This window comes from Nicotiana tabacum, chromosome 11 (assembly GCF_000715075.1).
Source record: "Nicotiana tabacum cultivar K326 chromosome 11, ASM71507v2, whole genome shotgun sequence".
NCBI classification, from domain to species: Eukaryota; Viridiplantae; Streptophyta; class Magnoliopsida; order Solanales; family Solanaceae; genus Nicotiana; species Nicotiana tabacum.
The window spans coordinates 82,245,053-82,258,473 of NC_134090.1; the positions used below are offsets into that span (position 1 = coordinate 82,245,053).

Below are 13,421 nucleotides of genomic sequence, written 5' to 3' on the forward strand. Positions count from 1 at the left end.
ACCCTTTATCAAGGAGTTCCTGAAGCTGCTCCTTCAACTCCTTCAACTCCGCTGGTGCCATACGATATGACGGAATAGAAATGGGTTGAGTGTCCGACACCAAATCAATACCAAAATCAACATCCCTGTCCAGTGGCATGCCCGGTAGGTCTGCAGGAAACACATCAGAAAAATCCCTCACAACTGGAACAGAATCAATACTGGGAGTCTCTGCACCGACATCCCTCGCAAAGGCTAGATACGAAAGACATCCCTTCCCAACCATACGCTGGGCCTTCAAGAATGAGATCTCTCTACTAGGAACATAATCATCAAACCCCGCCACTTAATCCGTGGCAAACCCGGTATAGCCAATATGACTGTCTTGGCATGATAGTCCAGAATAGCATGACATAGAGATAGCTAGTCCATGCCCAAAATGATATCAAAATCCACCATACACAATAATAAAAGATCTACTCGGGTCTCCAGACCCCCAATAGTCACCACACATGACCGTTACATATGGTCTACAACAATAGTATCGCCCACTGGAGTAGATACATGAACAGGTGAAACAAAAGACTCACGGGGCGTATCTAGATAACAGGCAAAGTATGATGACACATAAGAAAAGGTGGAACCTGGATCAAATAATACAGAGGCATCTCTGTGGCAGACTGAAACAATACCTGAAATAACAACATCAGAAGCAATAGCATTGGGTCTACTTGGAAGTGCATAGAAACGAGCCTGACCCCCACCTGATCGACCTCCCCCTCTAGGGCAACCCCTGGCTGACTGACATCCCCCCTAACTAGCGAGGCGGTTGGTGAAGTAACTGGAGCAGAAGTCGAGGGCTGACCCCTCTGCTGAGACTGACCATCATAAAGATGAGGACACTACCTCCTCATATGCCCAAACTCTCCACACTCATAACAACTCCCCGGTGCTAGAGATGGGGACTGAAGGGAAACCCTAGCACCGGAATGACCAGTAGAAGGACTTGGCATGGAAGAACCCTACACTGATGGAGCATTGGACGAACTCTGGGATGGAAGGGCATTGAGTGATGAGTGGCCCTGATGAGATTTGTGGAAACCATGACCCGATGATGCCCCACGATAACCTGGGCGAGCTGGATGAGCTTGTCTGAATGGACGGCCTTTGGCCTGCTGGAACTGACTCCTCGAAGGAGCACCACTAAATCTACCAGATCCCCGAGGCCTCTTGGCCTCCCTCTCCTCTCGTTCCTAGCGGCAAACCGACTTATCTCACAGGTGATGTCAACAACCTCCTCGAAAGTAGCACATGCCACCCTCTCCCTAGTCATGAGAATCTGAAGCTGATATGTGAGACCATCAACAAACCTCATAATCCTCTCTCTATCTATTGGAACCAACCAGATCGCATGACGAGCTAACTCAGAGAACCGCATCTCATATTGTGTCACAGTCATCTCTCCCTGACACAACTGCTCGAATTGCCTATGCAGCTCCTCTCGGCGAGATTATGGCACATACTTCTCTAGAAAGAGAATAGAGAACTGATGCCAAGTAAGGGCGCTGCACCAATAGGCCTACGTCTCTCATACGCCTCCCACCAAGTGAAGGCAGCCCTAGAAAACTGAAAGGTGGTAAAAGCCACACCACCAGTCTCTAGAATACCCATTGTACGAAGTATCCTCTAGAACTTATCCAAGAACCCTTGAGCATCCTCACCCTCTTCACCGCTAAAAGTCGGAGGCTTGAGTCTACCAAACCTCTCTAGTCGACGCTGCTCGTCGTACGACATAACTGGTAACACATACTCCTGAGCTGGTGCAATCGGATGGGCTAGAGGTGCCTCCGATGTCTGGAGTCCCTGCACAACCTGCTCAGGTGTGCGAGCAACGGGAGTCTGGGTGCCTCCCTTGGCCTAAGAAGTAGTTGCGGCCGTAGTAACCAAAACCGCCTGAGCCAAATCGGTACACACTGATAAGATCTAAGCTAAAGCCTCCTGAAGGCCTGGAATCACAATGGGCACAGCTGGTGCCTGAGCTGGTGCTGTTGTAGCATCCACAAATAGGACCTGATCCTGAACTGGGGTAGCTGGTGGATCTGCAGGTGCTGCCCTAGCTACTCTGACCCTACCATGGCCTCGACCACATCCTCGACCTCTGATGGCCCCAGCTGGTGGTACTGGCGGTCGTCCATCTTGCCCGGTAGCACGTGTCCTCACCATCTATGAGAGAATGAAATAACAAAAGTTTAGTATTCGGATCAACAAGTTCGCACGATAAGAATTTCAAGAATATAAAGATTTTTCCTAAAGGTTCTGCAGCCTCTCAAGGATAAATACAGACGTCTTTGTACCGATCCGCGAGACTCTACTAAACCGGCTCATGACTCGCGAGACCTATGTAACCTAGGCTCTGATACCAATTTGTCACGACCTCAAATACTGGTCGTGATAGCGCCTATCATATTACTAGGCATGCCAACTCAATCATCTAATCACAATCCTTTTTCCTTACAGTAAGCCATTTTCTAACACAGGTTTTAAATACCAAATTTTCAAAATAAGCGTTTAAAACACAATTACATATGCGAAAGTCAAATAAACATGAAAACTACACAACCCTAAATATCTGGTGTCACGAGTCTAGAGCCTATACTACATAACTGACTGTTTGATACAACATAGGTCTAGAAAATGCTGAAAAGAACAAGATAAGAAGGAGAAAACACGGTTGCGGACGCCATGCAACTACCTTGAAATCTCCGACAACCTCTGGATCAGCTGAGGACCCTCACTCTTTCACTCGGGCACCCGAATCTACACACAAGGTGCAGGGAGTAACGTGAGTATGCCAACTCAGTAAGTAACTAAAGCAAATAAGGTCTGAAAGCAGTGACGAGCATTTAAAAGTCATATAACTGAATAAACAACAGGATAACAGATCAACTTCACATTTTAAAACCAGTTTTGTCATAAAATCATCAATTTCAGTTTAAACACTTGAAATCATATACCTAGTAATTTTTCCAATAGAGGCTTGTTTTTAAAAGAAGAGTGAAATCAGTGAAAATATCATAACTGGGCCCCTCGGGCAAGGTATTCACTCAGAATATGGCCTCTCGAGCAGCCTCTCAGTCACTCGTGACTCACTCTCGTCACTCAGTACTCACTCTGAGCACTCAGGCTCATTAATATCTCATAATAATAGAAATCATAGTAACTGCTGCGGCGTGCAGCCCGATCCGTAATTTATAGTCGACTATGCTCACTGGGGGTGTACAGACTCCAGAGGGGCTCCTACAGCCCAAGCGTCATATTGTTGCGGCGCGCAGCCCGATCTAATATATATATCGTTGCGGCGTGCAACCCGATATAAGTATCGCTACGGTGTGCAGCTCGATCCATAACTCACACATATATAAATATCCTCACCATTAGGTTCTCAACCTCTCTCAATCATTAACCTCACAACCCCTCGGGCACAACAGTAGAAATTAGAGAACTCAGTCCAAGCCGTCCTCACATTTAGAAGTGGAGTGATAAAACCAGTTTTAAGCATTTAAATAGGTAAAACATGACTGAGGATATGCTTTTAACAAGTAAAGTGAGGAAAAATAGTAAAAATGCCCCTAAGGGTCTCAATAAGTCGGCAAAAGGCCCCAAACATGGCATACATCCCATAATACAATATAAATGACTAAAGTACGGAATAATATAAGATTCCAAATCAAATACGCGGCTTAATAGTCGCTACGGGATGGACCAAGTCACAATCCCTACTGGTGCACGCCCACACGCTCGTCACCTAGCATGTGTGTCACCGCATTTATCAAAACAAGTCAAATACCATGGTTTGTACCTCATTTCCAGATTTAAAATGGTTACTTACCTCAAACCGATGAAAATACTACTCCGCGATGCCTTTGCCCCTCGAATAGGCCTCTACTCGAGTCAAATCTATCCAAAATCAGAATCACATTGTCAAAATATGGTAGGAGAACGAAGCACAAGCGAAAACAATCAAATAATACCAAAAATCCCAAAACTGGCCAAACCCGACCCTCGGGACCATATCTCGAAACTCGATAAATATTACATCAACGGAATATTTATCCTCCCGCGAGTCCATACATACCAAGAACACTGAAATCGGAGTCCAAATGACCCCTCAAATTCACATTTAAAGTCTTTTAATCTCAAGCCCTAATTCCTCAATTTTTGGCTTAATTTCCATGATTATTTAGGTGGAATTCACATTAGAATCGAATTTTAAGTCCAAGAATCTTACCTCCTAGTGATTCCCCTTGAATCCCTCTTCAATCCCCTTCAAAAAGCTCCAAAAATGACCAACAATGGAAGAAATAAACCTCACATTCATGGACAAGACGACCTTTTAAACCTTCTGCCCAGGTCTTAATTTCCTTCATCGCGAACGCGGTCAAAGCCTTGCGTTCGTGAAACACAAAATAATCTTTAGCAACATTCCTATTACGCGATCGCGACAACCCCATTGCGAACGCAATGCTTCACTCAGATAGACCTTCTCGATCGCGTTCCCCCTATCGCGAACGCGATGAACAAATTCCCCCTGAAGCTCAGCTGCCCTTTTTGCTCTATGCGAACGTGACTCCTCCCCCGCGAACGCAATGCACAAACCCGTAGCCCTTCACGAACGCATAGCCTTCCTTGCGAACGTGAAGGCTTAACTTCCACCTTCGTCAACTGATTCTTCGCGAATGCGAGGGTCCACTCGCGAACGCGAAGAGTAAAATACCTGCAACAGCTGAAACCAAAATCTGCAATTTTCTTCAATTCAAAATGATCCGTTCAACCCTCCGAAACTAACCCGAGGCCCCCGGGACCTCAAACAAAGGCACCAACATATCCCAAAACTTTATTCAAACTTGTACCAATCTTCAAAACACCTCAAACAACATCAAATCAACCTAAACACATCGGATCCAAGCCTAAGTTTTCAAAATCTTTCGAATTCCGCTTTTGATCAAAAACCCAATCAAACCACGTCCGAATGACCTGAAGTTTTGCACACACATACCAAATGACACAACGGAACTACTGAAACTCTCAGAATCTCATTCCGACCCCTATGTCAAAATCTCACCTACCAACCAGAAATCGCCGAAAATCCAATTTCACCAATTCAAGCCTAAATCTACTTTGAACCTCCAAAACTTATTTTGATCACGCTTCTAAGTCCCAAATTACCTCCCGAAGCTAACCGAACCATCGGAACTCATATCCGAGCCCTCTAACACATAAGTCAATATCCGGTTGACTTTTCCAACTTAAACTCACTCTAAAGAGACTAATTGTTTCAAACCTTACCAAATCCTTTCCGAACTCAATCCGACCGACCTGATACCACATAACACAGATAAACAAAGTATAAAGAAGCAAAAATGGGGAAAACGGAGTGGTAAATCATGAGATGACTGGCCGGGTCGTCACACTCGAGTAGGTCCGTGTTATGTTATGGGACTGGTTGGTATGTTCAGATGGAGTTCTGAGGGGCTCAGGTGAGTTTCAGGGTGGTTTCAGACCATTTCTAGGCCATTTTTAGTTGCTAGTTTTTGGCTATAGAGGTGTACATTGCGATCGCGTGGATTTGGTTGTGATAGCGAATAGTAAAATAAGAAAAATGGAGTTGTGAATTGCGATCGTAGAAGCCTTCTCGCGATGGCATAGAAGAAAATCTCTGTTGCATTGACTCGACTTTGTAAGCTTATAACTTACAATCTATAAGAAATTTGGAGATAATCAAAAAATAAAATTGTAGCCCTTTATGTCAACTTTTCAGAAAATCAAACCATTTGTCATTTAAAGTTTTGTATAAAAAGTTATAAGTAATATACTACAGGCTGTCTAAGAAGAGTTGGGAAGGGTTAAATGGAAGTTTGTTCATCGCGATCGCGGGGAAATGGTCATGATCGCATAGGGTAAAAATTGTCATGCAAAACTTTATAATCGCGATCGCGAGGTTTGTGACCATGATCATGTAGGGTCCCTTGGAACAATGTATAAAGTACTCTATTTCGAAGGTTTCAGACATTTTTGTATATTTCCAGCTATGGAGCTCGGATTGAGACGATTTTTGAAGCAATTCTCACCATATGGATTGGGATAGTGTTATCCACTTATTTTTTATTATATTTCATGAATCTATCTTTGTTTTGGCATTTGATTGAGGATTTCAAAAGAGAAATTGGGGGGGGGGGTCTCTAAAATTTTATAAAGTGAATTTTCGAGTTTTGAACATTGATTCGGAGTCGAATTTGGATGAAACTAGTATGGTTGGACTCATAATTGAATGAGTTGTCGGATTTTATAAGTTTTGTCGGGTTTCGAGTTACGGGCCCAGATTTGACTTTTGGGTTCATTTTGGGTTTTTGATTAAAAATTTAACCTTTATTGATTGGGTTTGTTCCTTTAGTATTATTTGATGTATTTGAGTTGCTTCTGGCTAGTTTCGAGCCGTTCGGAGGCCGGTACATGCGAGATGGTATTTTTGGAGATCGTTTGTCTTGCTCAGTATTGGATTCGACTTGTTCGAGGTAAGTAACACTTCTAAATTTGGTGTTGAGGGTATGAAACCTTAAATTACGTGTTATGTGATTGATGTTGAGGTGATGCACATGCTAGGTAGCGGGCGTGTGGGAATGCACCGTGTGAATTGTGATTTAATCGATTCCATGGAACTGTGTAGCTATCTTATATGAACATTTTTACTGTACTCTATGTGTTAGAGCACATGAGCTGTAATTGATGCTAGAAATCATGCTTAGGCCATGTGCCGGTATTTTTGGGACCCATAGAGGTCGTATTATTGTTGAATTACTTGTTTAAATTTACAATTGTGAACTCAGTCACATCTATCATTTGCATATCATAGATCAGTCTCTACTGCCTTCCATTGATACAACATATCATCATGACGAGCTGATTTTCATGACATTGTGAGCCCGAGAGATTGAAGATATTAATGATTGAGTGAGGTCAAGGGCCTGATTGTGAGTAATAATTAAGGGATCAGGTTGCAGCTACAACATATTTTTATTTACTTATTCCTGGATTTGGCTTACTATAACGCTTGGGCTGAAGGAGCCCCTCCGGAATCTGCACTCCCACAGTGAGCGCATTGGATATTATATTGGGATGGAGTTCTCGGGCATGGAGCTGCCCTATATATTTACATTTGGGATGGAGTTTCATAGGCATGGAGTTGCCCTATACATTTATATTTGGGTTGGATCTGCCCTGTTCAGTACTGAGTGCCTGAGTGTGTCAAGTGATTGAGCATGATGAGTGGAAAATATGAGGCAGTGAGGTCGAGTACTTTGAGAGTGTGAATACAGGAGTTCATCACTGAGATGCATTGCATTTGACATATGTACTTGAGATACATGCATAGAGATGCATTTCTTTCTGCTACCCTGTTTTTGGTGACATTCATGATTTTACATGTATATTGGCATATATGTATAGAGATGTATTTCCCTTATGCTATCTGAAAAATGAAACATCTTATTTATTGTTGAAAGGTTTTTGGGAAGAATCACAGTTTTCAAACTTACTTATATATTTTTTGGGATTTTCGGTGAAAGATATAGGATCTACTGTTATACTTGAAAAACATGCCTACTTTTCGTAACTGAGAACGAGCTGAGTTATTTCTTGTACCATCTTTATTATACTGTTATGAACTGTTGCTAATTGTTGGGGTTGGACTCTGACCCTTGTCCCAGCTCGTCACTACTTTCAATCTAAGGTTAGGGTTGTTACTTATTGAGTACATATGGTCGGTTGTACTCATACTACACTTCTGCACCTTGCGTGCAAATGTTGGATGCTGATGTTGTTGCGTACGGCGGGAGTTGGATTGGAAGATGTACTTGCGTTCCAGTTATGACTATCACTCATCCTTGGTAGCATTAGATTCGAATTATGTTCATTTACATCTCGAACAGATATTGTAATTATTTCAATTCAGTCTTGTAAAAATCTAAATCTTAGAAGCTCATGATTTGTACTACTAGTCCTTGGGGATTCTTTGTATAATAGTTCAATTGTATTGTCATTTCTTCTCTTAATAAATATCATTTGTACTGATTTATTGTTAACTAGCTTACCTAGTGGGTTGAGTTAGGTGTCATCACGGCTAGTTGAATTTTGGGTCGTGACACCATTTATATTTGAAGTTTATTAAACTTGTGCAGGTATACTAAATTTATGTAGCCTATAATCACACCATCAACTTTTTATAATTTTTAGTGCTTAACTATGTAAATTAAATAAAAAAATTAAGAAATAAATAAGCCCACTAAGGACCTCCGATGCGCCCTGTCCCGTTGTCTTAGTTAGTGGGATGGGACGAGCCGAGAGGTTCGTCCCGCTGATCTCGACCTGCTAAGGTCCCGATGCCTCTTATCCCGTTAAAAATCGACCCATCCCGTCCCCCTAAAAGCATCTCGTTCCGTTCCGTTTGACAACCTTATATAAAATAATATATAATTTTTTTTAAAAGTAAAAAGTTAACCAAGATTTTAATATCCTAGACTGAGTTCTATCCATAGATTAATTTATGGAGGGAGTCAATACGCAAATATTGAAAACTTGAAACCTTTATATATTTAGTTTTTACCCAAAAAACCGATCGGGAAACCTCTAGCGTGCCCTCTGCTTGTCCTGCAGACTCTTGAGAACATTTCCACTTTCTCTCTCTCTAACTTTTTGAGTTTCAATGGCGGCGAGGAATGCATTGCTGAAGTACCTGAGAGTGGAAGCTCGGCCTGCAGCAGTGGGAAACACCAGAAGGCTCATCGGAGCAGCATTTACCCAGGTATTCAGACGCCATTTCTCGGAGGAAGTGAGGGGCTCCTTTCTCGACAAGTCTGAAGTCACTGATCGTGTTATCAACTGTGTCAAAAATTTCCAGAAAGTTGATCCTTCCAAGGTAAAAATATCGTTTCATGATTTGCTTTTTTACCTTTTTAGGCAATGGCTTTGAGCTAGAAAATTAGGGTTTTTATTGGGTTTTAGTGAAATACGTTTTAGGTTCATGTTTTGTACGATTGCTGGTCCATTTATGTTTACCGCTGTATAAGTCGCTATGATTTTTTCTTTTTGAGCTAGAAATGAAATGATCTACGTGTAATTTTCACTCATTCTTTTTGGTGAGGAATTGAGGATTAATGGATTGTTTCTTTTAGAATACGGCAGTTTTGTAATAGAATTGATTTGGAAAGCTGGGGAAATAAACTGGATAAGTATGATGGAGGAAGTTGGGAAGTAAGAATGCGTATGTGTCCGGTTGGTAGTTGTTCTTAGTTCAAGTTTGGGAACCAGAATTGGGAAGTCAAAAATATTCTCACTTATATGTCCAAGTATTGACCTGGAGGACTTAAGATGTTTCTTTCTTCGTGTCACATCATAGGCCTTATGCTTTTACCATGTATTGGACGCTCTTCCTCCATCATACTTTCCAGCAACGTTCTTTCTGAATGAGTATGATCTTTTAAACTCGTCACGAGCTATGATAAATCCAATAATTATCATTCATATGATGCAGTATTGTCTCCTATTTTCATGTTCCTATTTTTCATATGATTTACGTGGTGATACTAATATTGTCTCCTTTTGTCTTTTTGTTTTCTTGAGCCGAGGGTCTTTCGGAAACAACCTCTCTACTCCTTTGGGGTAGAGGTAAGGAGTAGAGGTAAGGTCTGCGTACACACTACCCTCCCAGACCCCATTAGTAAGATTTTACTGGGTTGTTGTTATTGTTGTTGTATGATGCAACAAGTTGCTGTTAAAAGTATGTGCATGTGGAGGCTGGCATTCAATCAACTAATGACCTATCCAAATCATCTATATAGAAACTAATCTTCAGTAGCTTCTACATCTTGTTGTGTCAGTCGCTGTCTTCTGGAACACCTACAAAGCATCAAATATAGAACACACAAGGTTCCATAGTTGTGTACTGAGTTTTCAATAAGTGAGCTGTGATTTATGTTTTCCACCTCTTCTTTTCACACATCAAGATTCTCCTTTCCTTAAAACTGTCTACCAGTCGTATTGCGTCCCTCATGGCACACCAAAAGGAGCCACCTTTTAAGTGCTCTTACATTTGATATTCTCTGCCACACCTTTCTTTTATCCCTTTCCCTTTCCTTGTAGCAAGATTTCACCAAGAATGATCTCACCCCCTTTCCATTCTGTTCCATCCTATCTTCTTGTTTACCTTACACGTCACTTGTTGAGTGTTTGAGTAAACTCCTAATCCCGACCATGAAAAGCTCTTCTAAATTTACATCTCATACGAATCCCTGGCTGTTCCTTCTCAAATAGTTAGGTATCATAGTCTCTATCATTCACCAAACTATACACCTGTGGAAACGTCTCCTATCAATTTGTTCCTCCACGCCACACATCTTCTCAAAGATGATCGAGTCTGCTCACCATTACTCGCAGTACAGTAAATGTGCTTAAAGAACGTGTTTTCCCCCTTCATGACACCCTCTCTTATGCTACCCAGTGGGACTTCATAACTTCCTCAGTAAACCGTGTCTTTCATGTTGCTCCATGTTTAAGATTCTTCATAAACCATGTTTCTTAAAGCAAATCTCAGCAAACACTTCTGCAAGAGTGCTGTAGTAAAAGTAGATATTTCTCGGATCTCTACCCTTTGTTTCTGGGAATTGTTATGTTTCTCCATTCTACCTAATGAACCAAATGATTCTTCTATTCCCCCTCCTTTTCTCACAGGAAGGCTCTCATTATGTATTCCAGCTTATCAGATACTAACTTAATAAGCATATAAAATAAGAACATGCGACTTATTTGGTTATTAGATTGTGTAAATTAGTAGGGTGATTTTTCCAACTTAGAAACCGGACTTCTTGATTACTGGTTTTTAAAGATCCTCAAAATTTTCCCCGAGTAGTAGGTCTAGGAATATCACTGATGGTGTTGCCACCCTAGAACCATGATGCTTGCATGTTATTGAATATCTTGTACCTCCTTCACTGATACCAATCCAGAATTACATGTATTGACAACTTGGAACCATGTCAATGTTCTGAAAAGGTATTGGAGTTGTCTAGTGTGTGGCCTGTAGGTGATCAATGCGTTGTGAGCAAATTAAATGAGATACTTTACTCTGTGCCTCCATCACAAATAAGAAAAGGATCAGAGTGATCACCGGGAAAGCTGGTGAAAGTTCCCTGGCCTAAGTGTGAAGCAATGACTGTCCTAGATAACCCCAAATCTTCCTTGTGAGTGGTATCTATGTTCTTTTGATAATACCGGCTGAACAGCCTTGACAAAATTAACAAAGCTAACAAGTTAAATTGGTAATATTTCAAGAGTTCCCTATGTTGGTCTTGTTGTGGGTTGTGATTCGGATAAAACTTAGTTTTGACTGGAATATTATCATTTCTGTAGGTGCTTTAGGTTTTAACTTTCCTTGCAAAACAATATACTTGCCGTAATTATTATACCTTGTTAGCTCACCTAAAAATCTGATTCCTTTGCCCGTCAGACTTGAGCTCTTTACCGCAATAACATGTAAATACTCTCAAACCAACTAAGCTTAAATCAACAAACTAGTGGAAAGGAAATTTTCTAAATTTCCTATATGATAGGAGGGAAGCCTGAGATCATCACCACTGTGTATTTTTTGTCAGTTATGAAATGAATGAAACAAAATAATGATGTAGAAGGCATTTATAATCCTTCTTGTTCACTTGTATTTTTGGTATAAATAAAAAAGAAAGTGACATAGATAGCTGTCAAACTAGTCAGATACCATGGATGACCTGCATGAGTAATGTAATTACTTGTCCATTCTTCTGACACACCTATTTGCGGTATACATGAATTTTAATTTGACGTATAAAAAAAAAAAGAGCCATATATTTACAGTTTCAAAGGTGTCTAAGGTATGTTGAGCAGCAAGTTCTCTTCTTTTTTTCTGCCTTCGTTCCCCCTCCTGCCCGTCCTACTAGTACTCCATATCTGCAGGTTACTGGAGTGGCAGTCTCTGTTTTTCGGTTTTTGGTGCTGGCGTCCGATTTTGGCGCTGGTGATTCCACCAATACAGTACTTAGCCCTAGTGTTTTAACAGCTTTTACTGTTGCCTTATTTTTTAATATGGATGGTGGGACATGCTAATGCATTCCCTTTTCGCTGACAGCGAGTCTTCGTAGACTGTTATTATAGTGTTCAATCTAGGCACGGACCAAACATTAGAATCTTTAGATTTTAATTAGGTTCCTTCTTGTTTTAAAGCTTCTGGGACTAATATATGCACAATTATGCCTTTGTGATGTTCATTTATTCTCGCAGGTTACGCCAAATGCTCACTTCCAAAATGATCTTGGTTTGGATAGCTTAGACACCGTAGAAGTTGTGATGGCCCTTGAAGAAGAGTTTGGATTTGAGATTCCCGACAATGAAGCTGATAAGATCAACTCCATCAATCTAGCTGTTGATTTTATTGCATCTCACCCTCAGGCAAAATAAGGGAAATGACTTGCATATCCATTTCATTCCCATTTGTACTTTACTTTTTCCAATTGAAGCATGAACTGGCATTTCATTTTTCTCACTGTTGGGTGTGGTTCATATGTTTGACTTCTCTCAGCGTTCATCGGTTTTGGATAATTCGTCACAATGAGAAGTTGTCATAGTGAAAATGCTTTATAATGGCCTCAAACGAAGGATGAGTTGCTTTACTGGTTATTAGAAGTTTTATCTTTTTATGAAAATAAACAAAGCATCAGCATCCTTTGTGTGCTGGATTCATGTGTATTTGTTTTGCACTGATGATGGTAACTGAACATACGACTGCAATTCTTTTAATTGCTAGATGCTGAAATTAGTCGCTGTCATTTTAGCTGTATCTAATGAATTAGCCCAATTCCAATTCCTCTCGAGGCATGGAACCAGTTACTACCGGTTCGTGTGGGTCAAAGTTGCAGAGAAAAGTATTCAGTTAACTTTTTTCTTCAAAAAAATTCGTTGACTGTTATTTATTTTAAAAAGATATTCTATCTTCTGGTATTTTCAAGTGGGCTATTTGGTACTTTTTCTGTTGAGAATTTTACTTAGATCTGTAAAAGTAGGGAATCCAACTCCCTTCCATTTTCTATTGTCTTCATTTCTTCAAGTTCTTATTTGGATGGATGACACATGTCTTATTTTTATATTAATGTTTTAGATTTAATAGCCTAAAAATATACTTAACCATGGTTAGGATAAAATATTTTCATTATTGTTTTCTGAACTTTTGATATTCCTTTCAATTTCATTCTTCTTTTTTCTTTTTAAATAGAACAACAGAAATAAAGCCTATGATATATGAATATTAAGATATCTAGAACGTATTGTACCGAAAAAGTCCTTTTACCAAATAATGAATGGAA

At 40.6% G+C, this 13,421-nt stretch overlaps 1 protein-coding gene across 1 annotated transcript; it reads left to right on the forward strand.

Moving 5' to 3' along the window:
• Nucleotides 1-8,638: 8,638 nt before the first annotated feature.
• Nucleotides 8,639-12,886, forward strand: LOC107769438 (acyl carrier protein 2, mitochondrial-like). The gene is made up of 2 exons (XM_016588654.2): nt 8,639-8,950; nt 12,343-12,886. Exons 1-2 carry the CDS (start codon nt 8,738-8,740, stop codon nt 12,517-12,519), a joined length of 390 nt encoding a protein of 129 aa, XP_016444140.2. The 5' UTR covers nt 8,639-8,737; the 3' UTR covers nt 12,520-12,886.
• Nucleotides 12,887-13,421: the final 535 nt, after the last annotated feature.